We start from the raw sequence: 13,758 nt of genomic DNA, 5'->3' as shown, positions 1-13,758 counted from the left end.
CCTCTTGCTTTTGCAAGGAGATGAAATTTTTACTTCAAAGGAAGCTGTTATGAAATCTGCACTTGCAGGAAACAAAACTACCTCTTTAAGACTTTTTAATGGTCGATCCCTCACTCACTTTTGCAACTGCCATTTAAAAACTGCACAATACACATAAGAAAGGACCTGCCCTTTATGATTTTCCTACTGCTAATGTCAACCATGTATGCAAACAAATTGCAAAAATAGCGCATCAGCCCTTTGGTCTCCAGTCTTATCTTTTCACACTGGAACGTACTGGAATTGGCTTCCTAGAAAACCTCAGGATTTATTGCAGTGAACATGTAACACATTAAGAATTTCATTAGACATACCCACAGAGACAGGGGACCTTAGGCAAAATGGCTGTATTTTTTCAAAGTGAAAATTTTAAAGGAAGAAAAATGATGCTACTCACTATTTCATGGAACAATCAGGTGGCATTAGTTACGTTGTTTTTGCTTCCTTTAAAAAGACCACTCATCTGCCAAACCGGTTTGGCTCAGTGGATAGAGCGTAGGCCTGCGGACTGAGGGGTCCCTGGTTCGATTCCAGTCAAGGGCATGTAGCTTGGTTGTGGGCACATCCCCAGTGGGAGGTGTGCAGGAGGCAGCTGATCAATGTTTCTCTCTCACTGATGTTTCTGACTCTCTATCCCGCTCCCTTCCTCTCTGTGGAAAATCAATAAAATATATTATAAAAAAAAAAAGAATTTCATTGGCTGATGTAAACTATTATCAGTTGTGTGTAGGACAACAAAATGATAAAAAAGTTTAGAACTACTGAAAATAAGAAACAAAAATAATCCCACCCTAAACATGTTCTCAGTATCTATTTAAGGTTATTACAAAATATATTTCATTACACTATGCCCAAGTTGAAGGCAACCATAGCCCATCCTGTCAGCGTACCAAGTCTAACAGTCACAGTATCAAGTATAATTTCCTCTGCCCTGCCTTCAAGACCCATCTAAGCTTGGCCACCCAAATCCACTCTAGTCATCTTACTATCTCTTATGTACCACCACTTAGACTTATTAAAATAGAAAGACCCTTAAAGATCTTCTAGGCTAGCCAGTGTTGCATGGTGGTTGAGTATCGACCTATGAACCAGGAGGTCATGGTTCAATTTCTGGTCAGGGCACATGCATGAGTTATGAATTGATACCTACTTAGGGGGCATGTAGGAGGCAGCTGATTAATCTGTGATTCTCTCTCATGACTGGGTTGCGGGCACATCCCCAGTGGGAGATGTGCAGGAGGCAGCTGATCGATGTTTCTCTCTCATCAATGTTTCTAACTCTCTGTCTCTCTCCCCTCCTCTCTGTAAAAAATCAATAAAATATATTTTTTAAAAAAGTGTACATCTTACATATTCTTCATCCTTCAAGGTCAGTCACAAGCCCCAATAAGCCCATTTTTTTCCTGAAGGCTGAATGTGCCTTAAGAGCACTATGTGCATAAGTACTTAGTTGTATTGCATTATTCTAGATAAGTTCCTGCTCTTCTTTCAGCAATGCTAAATCCTTTAGGCAAAATATAATGTCTTATACTTCTATTTCTCAAAGCTCATAATTCACTAATTAGGTATAGATTCAAAGAGGTTCAGATGGAGAAGAAGAATGCGTGTGTGTGTGTGTGTGTGTCGTAAGAAACAGTCTGCCTGCTGACCTGACAGTGGGAAATGAAGCATGCTGGATCCCTTCCCCAGGACTCAGAGCTGTGCCCCTGCCTTTCCTTCCAGGGTCCTCAGGACTTGCTTATTTTACAGAAGACACAGCCTCTCCCGGGTTGGGAGGTCCATTTCCTGGGCTCAAATGGCAGTGCTCAGGAGTTCAGCCATGTGTGTGCCCTTACGAGCACGTGAATGGACTAAGTCTGGGCTGTAACATGGGGTTCCAGACACCGTTTTAATTGCTGTTCATATATATATATATATAATTAAAGACCACATATTTTATACTTGTATAGTCAAATAAAATTTCCTTTTTTATTTGGGAAACTGGCATTTTAGGAAATTTGAAATTTTATGGCCTGAATTTACTTTGGGGTTTTATGACCAGAACACTCACATACACAGAAAACATCTATGAAATTTCCTTGAGAAAAAAAAATACCAAAAAGCTTAGTTTCCCCGTTATCACATGTCTACACTTCCCTGGTCAATTTTAAAGGTGGAGGGTGGAAAAAGCGAGCAAATGGCACCAAAATAACACCTGTATTTGGGTAGGTGTTGTGAAAAAACATGTTACAGAGTCTAAAAGGTGCAGGGAAACACTTCTCTGCAACACTGCGGCAGCGCCATGGAGACCAGTGCACTAAACAGATGTTTATCCACACAGATTTTAGAAAACAAAGATGTAAGAAATCTTCAGGAAAAGAGGCATCCTTGCAGATGCTGTCACAGATAGTATAAACTGAGGTTACATCGTTGAAGGCTTATCAAAGTATTAAATGCACATACTCTTCAGTACAATTCTAATGGTAAGATTTTTATCTGTGAATCAACTACAAAAATATGCCAGATATATGAAGGAACATTAGTTGTAACATTGTATATAACAACAAAAATTAAAATAACCTAAATGTTCACAGTAGGGCACTCTTAAATAAATTATGATACATTCACAGAATGAAATACTGTGCACCATTGAAAAAAATGACAAGATACACATGCTTAAGTGAAAAAAAGCAAGATACAGAACAAGAAGTAGAGTGTGAACCCATTTGTATATGTGTATGCATGTATGTATTATATATGTATGAATATGTACATAAAGGGTTTAGAAGGTTTTTAGCCTTCTTTTTTTGTTTTTGATTCCTATATAGATACACAAGAAAAACTTAGGGGTTAGTATGTGTGTCAGTAGGTACAAGGAATTTGCATTCTTATTTTAATCCTTGTCTGTGCTATTTGATTTTTTAACTATGTGCCTATATATTGAAAGATATAAATATTTTTGAAATTCAATGAATACAGAGAAAATATTTAGTCTAGGAATACATCATTGATAGATATTACTATCAGCACCTAAAAATTGATACCTAAGATATTAAGTTATTGTCTCAAAAATAGATGTCTAGAAAGCATCCCTCTTTTCATTAGTTTGATGTTTTATTTCATCTTCCATGCTATTTTGCTTGATTGACTGAAAATGTCAGTTGTAAAATTATAAGGTTAACAGAGAAAGTAAAGGATGTTACTAACATTTCAATCAAAAGTCAAACATAATTATAGTGATAGAACTCAAACAGGACTGAACCCCTTTCCCTCCATAGTGAATGCAGCCACAGATGTGAACCTGCTTACTGTATTAAACTATTAAATTTACCTAAAGAAAATTGACACTATAACTGGCAATGGGCCCTAAACTGACAGTACAATGCAGAATTCATCCTAAATGTGTGTCTTTTCAATGATCCTATAAAATAATTATATGTTCTAAACACCTCAAAACTCAAATTAGTAACATGATTCTTTGAAATGTCATTTCCTTGCTATTGATCAAAGAAGTCCATTTGCATGAAGATGCCATTAAATGCCAGGAACATCATTCAACAGATAGTTTTAGAAATCTAGCTACACAAAGCACCACATTAAAGCAGCACCTATTTAAATGCTGAGCAGTTTTGGAGTTTAAAAAAGGTAAAATCCCAAAGTGGGATGGAAACAATGGTAAAAACATTAGCATTAAGTCAAAGCTGAGTTGGGCTCTAAGAGAAAACTGGAATTTGTGCCAATAGGGAAGAAACAAAAGGTTAAATATTCATGTTGTAGGGGCGCAAGATAACTGAAGTGCTGAGAAGGGGCAGTAGTAATTTAAAGAGAAATCATACTAAGAAAAAGTAGAAAATATGTTGGATAGGAGAGGTGGCTTCAAATATTAAATTTAAACAATTAATAAACATCCAGCAGCCATTATCAATTATAACTACAGCTTTATTAGTAGGTAAGACATATCTAGCTATTTCCCTAGGACAGTGTTTCTCAAACATGAACATGTATCAGAATTACTTGGAGGGCTTGGTAAACTACTAAGCCCCACCTCCGGAGTATTTGATTCACAGAGTATGGAGTGAGGGACAGGGGTTTGCATTTCTAACAAGTCCCCAGGTGATGCTGTTGCTGCCAGTCTGGAGACCACAGTGATGCTGGAGAATCACTATCTAAAAATGACTTGGAATATATCAAATACCCTGTCTCCGCAGAGGGCATGACACAGCAAACCAAAAATACTGAGAAGAATGGCATCCTCACAAGCTTGAGACAGGTGTTGGCCTTCCCAAGTCTGGTCCAAGCAACCTTGATACACTTGGAGCACTCAACTCTCATGGACCTGGTCTATGAGATGAAACTAATCTGGACCTTAAGGGGCACTGGACCTCAGCCCCAAGTTAACCACCTCAACTTCCAGTGAAGCTGATCCTGAAAAAATAGCTCTATAGTTTGACACAGACCTATATTTAACATCTTAAAACCAAACACCGACCACATCATTGCTTGACAGGTCTCATTTAATGCATGGAGTTCATCACACCACACCTAACCTGGCATTGAACCAAAGAAAGTACAGCACTGTGCCACTTCATCAACTGTAATGTGTAAATGTGTAACCACAACCCACCTGAAGACCCTCAAACCCACATCCAAGTAAATAATGAGAGCCCAAGAAACAGTGAGAACGTTCTAATGGTCCACTAATCCCAAAACAGTTATAACAGAGGTCTCCTGGTCACTTCTGCCCACTTGAAATTGGTGGGAATACACTTCTGCCCACTTGAAATTTGTGGGAATACAAAAAGTTGTCATAAGGAAACAGCACTCGTACCTAGAGGCATGTGCATATTATACCCTCTAGTTGTTGAGATGTCCCTGTGAGTTGTATTTAGATACAATTAACATTTACACACTAGACTCTGAGTGAAGCAGATTACTCTCCACAATATGGATGAGCCTCATCCAACCAGTTAAAGGCTTTATTAGAAAACAATACTGACTTCACTTGAGGAAGAAGGGATTCTGTCTCCAGACTGCCTTGGAATCAAGACTGCAATGTCAACTTTTTTCTGGGTCTCTACCCTGCCTTCAGACTTGGCAGCCCACAGAAATTCATGAGTAAAATCTTTAAAACAAATCTCTCTCTCTCTCTCTCTCTCTCTCTCTCTCTCTCTTTTTTTTTACTAATAAAAGTGTAATATGCTAATTAGACTGGGAGACCTTCCAGGAGTTTCCCTTACTCAACAGTGATCAATTATCTCCATCTTTTTTAAATTAAGATTACCTTTTAAAATATACCAGACTGAAATGAAACTTATATTCTATTCCATTGTACATAAAAGTCGATCAGAAAAAAACAATTTTCAGTGAGTGAAAAAAGCACTTCCATGTAGTTATACAAATTCTACAATTACAGGGTGAATTTCCACATTGAGCACAAACTCTGAGAAAGAGTCCAGAAACTGACATCTTACCAAGCTCCCATCCTGATTCACATTCTCTTTGGAATCCATACTAAGCTTCCTCTTCCTATTGGGCTGTTTCATTGCCACTTTAGCACTCCTTAGTAGTTTATGTCTTTCTGCAAAATAGTGCCATATGAAAAGTTCAGAGGGTTTTGTTCCCTTAGAGGTACAAAAATAAAAACAAAACATGTTTTCAATCATACTTTTTACTAGAGGCCCGGTGCACAAAAATTTGTGCACTCGGGGGGTCCCTCAGCCCAGCCTATGCCCTCTTGCAGTGTGGGACCCCTTGGAGGATGTCCACCCCAGTGGGGACCCTCACCCCACGGAGGTTTGGCCAGCCTGGGTGAGGGGCTGATGGCTGTTTTCAGGCTGGCCACACCCCCTTTAGGGTGAGGGGTCCCCACTGGGGTGCCTGGCCAGTCTGGGGGAGGGGCTGAGGGCTGTTTTCAGGCTGGCCAAGCACCCTGGTGACGTAAGCTCCCAGCCTCTCCTTTTTTTTTTATTCTGGGATTTATTTACCTTCTATAATTGAAACTTTCTTGCCTTTAGTAGAGGCCTGTGGAAAGTTTGGCTTCCTCCATTGCCAGGGACAACCCACTCTTGCTTGCCCCAGCTCCATGACCACGGCTGGCTGAAAACAGGTATCTGGGATTTGTTTACCTTCTATAATTGAAACTTCATTGCTTTTAGTGTAGCTTAGAGCTGGGCTGCAGCAGGCGGGAAACCTTGGCTTCCTCCATCACTGGAGCAAGCAAGCCTCCTGCTTGCTCCAGCTCCGTGGCTGCCGGCCGCCATTTTGGTTGGGTTAATTTGCATATAGTCACTCTGATTGGCTGGTGGGCATGGCTTAAAGTGTAGCAAAAGTATGGTCAATTTGCATGTTTGTCTTTTATTAATATACGATTATTGGTTGCCATAAATACTCTGATAAATGAGCTGACAGAAAAACTGTTGGTTTTATAACCCCTTAGTGTAATAATAAGTTAATGGGGAAAAGAGATGAGTTTTCCATCTCATCTAGAATTTATATCAAAAAGAAAATAGGTGCCCTAGCTGGCTTGACTCAGTGGATAGAGCGTCAGCCTGCGGACTGAAGGGTCCCAGGTTCAATTCCAGCCAAGGGCACATGTCCGGGTTGTGGGCTCGACCCCCAGTGCAGGGTAGGCAGGAGGCAGCCAATCAATGATTCTGTCTCATCATTGATGTTTCTATCTCTCTCTCCCTCGCCCTTCCTCTCTGAAATCAATAAAATTATATTAAAAAAATAGGTGTTATTTCTTTTTGTCTTATCTACCATGAATTTTTTGTGTTTTGATTTTTACTTAGCTGATCTAATCAATTAGAATTCACTGCAATCTGCACATACAGCTCTGTACTCACATGGTCTGATTGTCCTCAAGTATCAAAGCAAAGGTATTCTTGGTAAGAGGTCTTAGTCATACAAAGCATAGCACAGCAATCTGGAACAGAGAAAATTTCAAAATGATTATGATTCCATTTCGTCATGACCATTCTTCAGTACATTAATAAATAATTGTAGACATTCTTCAAAAAATTACTTTGAATGAGTTTTTTGATCGAGCAGGTGAACCATTTTGGAAAACCAATCATTGGTACTATATAAGTACAATTCGAGCTGTAATTCAAAAAGTCATTCACTTTGAATAATTTTAACTACAGTTGACATGTACTTTTTTAAAGGTTTAATGTGCCTAAATCTATAGTCCCCAATATTTTATAATCATATATACAACTTCAACCCTGGTATTTCCATCTGAACAAATGACCCTAAATACTACAAACTGAACATATTCACAACTGAACTCATCATTTCCCCTCTTACTGCCTCCCAGTTCTACTCTCTCTTCCTAATTGCACTAATGGCACCATTGGCCACTCATTTACCCATATCTGCCCCTTACAATTGTCCATAATGGGCAATACACAAGAGCACCAAGCTAAGGGGCAATGGAAGCTGAAATCTATCCTGAGCTCTGCACACATGCCATTTCCCCTGCTACAGGGTTATTATATTTGCCAGGAAGAAACTGCATCTTTTTTCTAATTCAAACAAAGACAACTTTGGGGCTAATGGAGGCCCTGATTTTGCCTGAACTAGAGACCTAGGAGTTAACATCATTTCATCCTGTACATCACACCTCACACTCGGTCATCAGGTTCTGCTGATTTTATCTGTTAAATATTTCTTGAATTCCTCTCCTTGCTGTATTCCTAATAACTCTCTGACCACCTCCAATCTTATGCTCTACTCAATGCTCAAGTCTTACAGTCCCTTGGAATACTGACATGCCTGCTGCTTCCCAGATCCACACTTTTGCTGGTCTCTCAACCTTGGAATAACTTCCCTACTACTCACCCAGCACCACTTAAACCTCTTTCCTACTCATCTTTTATGACTCAACTAAGATACTTCATATCTTTGAGAAAAGCCTTCCTTGCTTACCTCCTACTTCCAATGGACCAAGTATATCTTACTTAAAATTCATTGTACCCATACTTATCTTTGCCACAGCATTCAACGCTTTATACTATATATTTTTTTAACTTATTGGCTCTTTTTTTTTAAATATATTTTTATTGATTTTTTACAGAGAGGAAAGGAAAGAGATAGAGAGTTAGAAACATCGATGAGAGAGAAACATCGATCAGCTGCCTCCTGCACATCCCCCACTGGGGAAGTGCGCGCAACCCAGGTACATGCCCTTGACCGGAATCGAACCTGGGACCTTTCAGTCCGCAGGCCGACGCTCTATCCACTGAGCCAAACCGGTTTCGGCATATACTATATTTTAATTTTCAGATGTGTCTTCCCTTGAGACAAACATTGTGAACTACTGATCTTTATTTTCCACCGTCTAGATCAGCAATTTCAACCACAAGAATTTTTAAAACATGCAATACCTGACTATTTAGTGAGGAGCACTGACCTCTTTTCCCTTCAATTGTTAAGTTAAAAAAATGACAACAGCCAACACAGCAATGGCTGTCCAGTGTGAATGAATAAAAATTATATCTACGTTTTTTTTGTCAGATTGGCAAAAATACAATGTATTTTTTGGTGTGCCACAGAATTTTAGTAATTAGTTTATGTGTGCCACGAGATGAAAAAGGTTGAAAATCACTGCTCTAGATAGTACTTGGCTCACAGCAGACTCTCAATATGTTTGTTCCAACTGCATAAGTATGTCTGAATTACAGAGCCTCAAACGCCTTAGGTACATTGGATATTAGTTTTTGATCCATACATTACTCTTTAGAATGCTGTATGACTGAAGTGAGCATAGGTCTCAAACTTAATAACTCCTTTCCCTTTTTCTTTCATATACAACAAACAAACAAACAAAAACACTTCCTCATATTGATTTGCTTCTAGTCAGATATTTTTATCCTTAAAACATGTACTTACCTACTAAATTCAATAACATCACATTCATTTTGTAGAATGTAAATATAATTTATCATGCCTAGCTGCCAGTAATACTCTGAACATCTATGCAAATGAACAGCTTAGACTTGCTGCCTTTAGCAAAATATGATTGCACAAGACATAAGCACTGCCAAGGCCGGCTTGCATTTCATAACTAATAATACCCCAGGGCTTGACAAAGTTGGATATGAAAAATTTAAAAACCTTTGCAATTTAAAGTGCAGCCAATAAGATAAACAAACCTGATACACTTCTAGCTAGACCAACAAACAAAATGAGAGATAATATTTAAATCACTAAAATCAGAATGAGAGAGGTTACATCAATAACGATCTTACATAAATCAAAAGGATTATAAGGAAAAACTATGCTGAACTTCTTTACCTATTTAAACCATCAAATTAGTAATAAATTCAACTCGCAGCCAGAGCTAGTCTTTTCTTTCAACATCGCTAACAAATTTTTGCTTATAATCCACTATAATCTTATGAGGTCTATCATTGACCAAAACTTCGGTGTGTGATACATGACTGTATGTAAAAAGTCCTAAGGAAGCAACTAAAAACTAGTAGAACTACAAAAAAAATACTAGAACTAGTGAGTTTAGCAAGGATGTAGGTTACAAGATCAACATACAACCATTAGTTGTATTTCTATACACAAGCAATAAGCCAAGAATAAATTTTTTTTAATGAGACAAAAGAGATAAATTGTCCCAGTACTGTGAAAATGGCAATAATTCTGAAATTAATTTATAAGTTAATGTAATTCTAATCAATATCCTAATATTGTCTTATTATTAAGGCAGTGTGGTACTTGTACAGAGATAGGCTAATAGACCAATGAAACAGATGAGAAAGCCCTGAAATAGAAAGGTATATATGAAAACTTTATTATCAGAGGAGTTACAATGTCAACTGTGGGCTTTTCATATATGGCCTTTACTTTGTTGAGATAATTCCCTCTATTCCTAGTTTGTCGAGAGTTTTTATCATGAAAAGGTTCTGAATTCCATCAAATGCTTTTTCTGCATTTATTGAGGTGATTATGTGATGTTTACCTTCTATTCTATTAATATAGTGTATCACATTAATTGATTTTGTATATTGAACCATCCTTTTATACAAAGAATAAATCCCATTTGGTCTGGTGTATGATCCTTTTAATATACTGTTTGATTCAGTTTGTTTGTATTTTGTTGAAGATTTTTCCATCTGGGGTATTAGCCTGTGGTTTTCATTTCTTGCGATTTTTTTAATTGGCTTTATATTGGGGTGATGTGACCTCTAAGAATGAGTTTGGAAGTATTTTCTCTCCGTTTTTTGGAAGAGTTTGAGAAGAAATGGCATTTATTCTTGCTTAAAATGTTTGATATAATTCACCAATATAGCTATTTTGTCTTGGGCTTTCTTCTTGGGGTTTTTTTGATTATTGAACCGATCTCCATAGCAGTTATAAATCTGTTCAGATTTTTTTTCTTCATAATTTAGTCTTGGTAGGTTGTATATTACCAGGAATGTATCATTTCTTCTAGGTTATATAGTTTGTTGATGTTAATTGTTCATGATAGTCTCTTTATGATACTTTTTATTTCTATGGTATCATTGCAATATTTTCTCTGCTATTTCTGATTGTATTTATTTGAATTTTCTCTGTTTCTTAATTAGTTTAGCTAAGGGTTTGCCAAATATATTGTTATTTTATCATTTCAAAAATCAACTCTTAGTTTTATGAGGGGTTTTTCTATGATTTTCCTATTTTCTTCCATTTTGTGTGTTTCCGCACTTATCTTTGATATTTTCTCCCTTCTGCTAACTTTGGGCTTAGTTTGTTTTTCTTTTTTATATCCTTGAGATACAAATTTTGCTTATTTGAGATCTTCACTTTGATATAGGTATTTATCACAATATACTTCCATCGTAGTATTGCTTTTGCTGTGTCCCATAAGTTTTGATACGTATTTTCATTTGTCTCAAGGTATTTTCTAATTTCCTTTTTTATTTCTCTCTTTATCCCAATGGTTGTTCAAGAGTGTGTTATCTAATTTCCACATATTTTCCAGTTTTCCTTATGCTGATGCTTTCTCCTTGCACTCCACTGTGATTAGTAAAGATACTTGGCATGATGTTTTTTAATTTTTTAAGACTAGTGACTATCATTTGGCCTATCCTGGAGAAAGCTCCATGTGCTCTTAAGAAGAATGTATATTCTGCTGCTGTGGGTGGAATGCTCTTTGTGTCTATTATGTCCATTAGAGCTTCAGTGTTGCTGAAGTCCTCTGCATCCTTGTTGATATTATCCTGGTTGAGTAGCCCTTTTATCATTCTTTGTCTCTTATGACAATTTTTTATTTAAAGTCTATTTTGTCTGATATAAGTACAGCCACCCTATTCTCTTTGGGTTACCACTTACATAACATATATTTTTCCATTCCTTCACTTATCTAAGTAAGAATTCTTGACTCTCTTATGACAGAATGATACATCCTTACTCTTGCCATGTCTCCATTTGGACTGAACGCATTTAACTTGAGCTTGGTCTAGACTTTATTTGGCCAATAGCAGATGCAATGTGAGCTGAGACTTGAAATGTGCTTGCACAGCTAGTCTTGACCTCATTGCACTGCAACTATCCTCCATTAAAAGAGCATGCTTTAGTTATTCTTTGCTCCTTCAGAGTAGGTCCCAGAAGGAAAACAAGTAGAGCACATCTGAACATTATTCACATCCTGCAGCCAACCCCAGCATGTTAATAGCCTGGAGCCTTTTAAAACCATCTAGGCAAGCCCAGCCTAGATCAGCTCAATCACAAATCACCCAAAGATTCACTCATGTGTAAATAAACATGTGTTGTTTAAAAACATTGAGTTTGGGGATGGCTTGTGATGCAATATTTTTGGTAGGTAAAGCAGTCAGATGTAAAAATGCATACGGGAGGAAAACAGCAAACTATAAATAAGCATTTCACCAGAAGTTTATGAAAAGTTGCTCAACCTTGCTAGTAATCAGTGAAATAAAGAATAAAATCATACTTAGATACCAATTTGTAGTCATTAAATAGCAAAAATTAAGAACTCTGACAATATTAGATGTTGGCAAGGTTGAGGAGTAGGGGAACTCTCATATTCTGCTGACAGAAGAGAAACTGGATGAACTATTGGAAAACAATAATTTGGCCTAAATATGAAAGTTGAAGATGATACAACAAATCCCATGACCCCAGGACTCCTCCACTCACACTCTATTAGGAGACAAGCTCATATTAATAGGAGGAAAAAATGGGTGAAAATCCAAAGATCTATCTACAGGAATCTGAAACAATAACTTGTATTATATTCACAAAGTATAATATTACATAGTGAAAATTAATCAACTGCAACTAAATATGCAAGAACATAAATATAGCAGTAATACTGAATGAATAAGCAAACCAGAAGTCTATATACTACTTTTGTTTTGTTTTGTTTTGTTTGTCTGTTTTTCTTTATTGATTAAGGTATTACATATGTGTCCTTATCCCCCCCATTGCCCTCACCCCCCTACTCATGCACTCACCCTCCTGGTGTCTGTGTCCATTGGTTAGGCTTATGTGCATGCATACAAGTCCTTTGGCTGAGCTCTTCCCCTTATTGTTTTTCCCCCATTTACCTCTTCCTGCTCGTTCCCACAAAAAACCAAGCAAAACACTCAATATGTACCTTAGATATATATATATCCTTATGGGGCAAATTATTTTTGAAGAAGCAAGGAAATGATCAGCATAAAATTCAGCATTGTACTCACTTTGGCAGCACATATACTAAAATTCAACATAGCAGTTGGAGAGGAAAATTAACATTATCATGATGTTTTCATTCTTCAGATGGATGTTGGCTTCATAAGTGTATACTTCTTCTATTATACCTCATACCTGGCATATAAAATATGTAGTTTTGTATATAAAAATATTATAGAATTTTTAAGTCATTTTAAATGGTGCACCCTCGTCACTCAATATAAAAGCTGACAGAGGTAAAAGAATGGACATAGTACTTTTTCTATTAACTGAACAATCCATTTTTCCTATTTCTAAATCCCTTTGTCATCAAGACTTGTTGCGTTTCTCTTATACTTGAAAAATATCTCACTAGACCCTTTCTGAGCATGTACAATGTGCCGTTCGTTAGCAAGAGGCAGATTGCCAGGAGTATGTGTTTCTCCTCCTCATCTTCATGAGGACCACACCCTTCTCAAGGAAGGAGGCTGGGAACGAACCAATAGCCTGAAGCCTTTTAAAACTATCTAGGCAAGTTCATCCTATATCAAATCAATCACAAATTGAAGGCTCAGAGATTGACGGCTCAAAGATTGAGGGCTCAGAGTCGTCTGAGATTTAACATCCAGGGCTCAGAGATTTAACATCTAAGGCAGGATCAGGCAGAAACAAAAAAATGTGTATAAAAGTAAATATCCTCTTACACCCATGAATGTGACTGGCAAAGGTGTCTTATCAAAGTGTTAGACAGAATGAAGCAGCAGTAACTCTCACATTGCTAAATATAAATTGGTATAACTACTAGTTGGATCCAGTTACTTCGAGATATATAGAAAAACTGTTACATGTGCAAAAGGGATGATTACTGTGGATGTGGTAATTGCTTCAGAAATAGAAATGCAACCTTAAAAAAGAAAAACAAAAAGATTCAACTCTAGGACTCTGGTTGGAAATACTGTGTAAAGCAGTGGTTCTCAACCTTCTGGCCCTTTAAATACAGTTCCTCATGTTGTGACCCAACCATAAAATTATTTTCATTGTTACTTCAGAACTGTAATGTTGCTGTTATGAATC

The 13,758-nt window shown here is 37.2% G+C and overlaps 1 protein-coding gene across 1 annotated transcript in view; it reads right to left on the bottom strand.

The window, feature by feature from the left end:
• The window catches only part of L3MBTL4 (l(3)mbt-like 4 (Drosophila)), a 303,733-nt gene extending 296,783 nt beyond the window's left edge, over positions 1 to 6,950 (bottom strand). The window contains exons 1-2 of the mRNA XM_006761933.2: positions 6,864 to 6,950; positions 5,490 to 5,596 (exon numbers count right to left, since the gene is read on the bottom strand). Of these exons, the coding sequence (XP_006761996.2) occupies positions 5,490 to 5,561 (72 nt within the window). The 5' untranslated portion in view covers positions 5,562 to 5,596; positions 6,864 to 6,950. The remainder of the gene's footprint in view (positions 1 to 5,489; positions 5,597 to 6,863) is intronic.
• Positions 6,951 to 13,758: the final 6,808 nt, after the last annotated feature.

This window comes from Myotis davidii, unplaced genomic scaffold (assembly GCF_000327345.1).
Source record: "Myotis davidii unplaced genomic scaffold, ASM32734v1 scaffold96, whole genome shotgun sequence".
NCBI lineage: Eukaryota > Metazoa > Chordata > Mammalia > Chiroptera > Vespertilionidae > Myotis > Myotis davidii.
The sequence above is the reverse complement of the archived record's forward strand: the minus strand, read 5'-3'. Positions and strand labels throughout refer to the sequence as shown.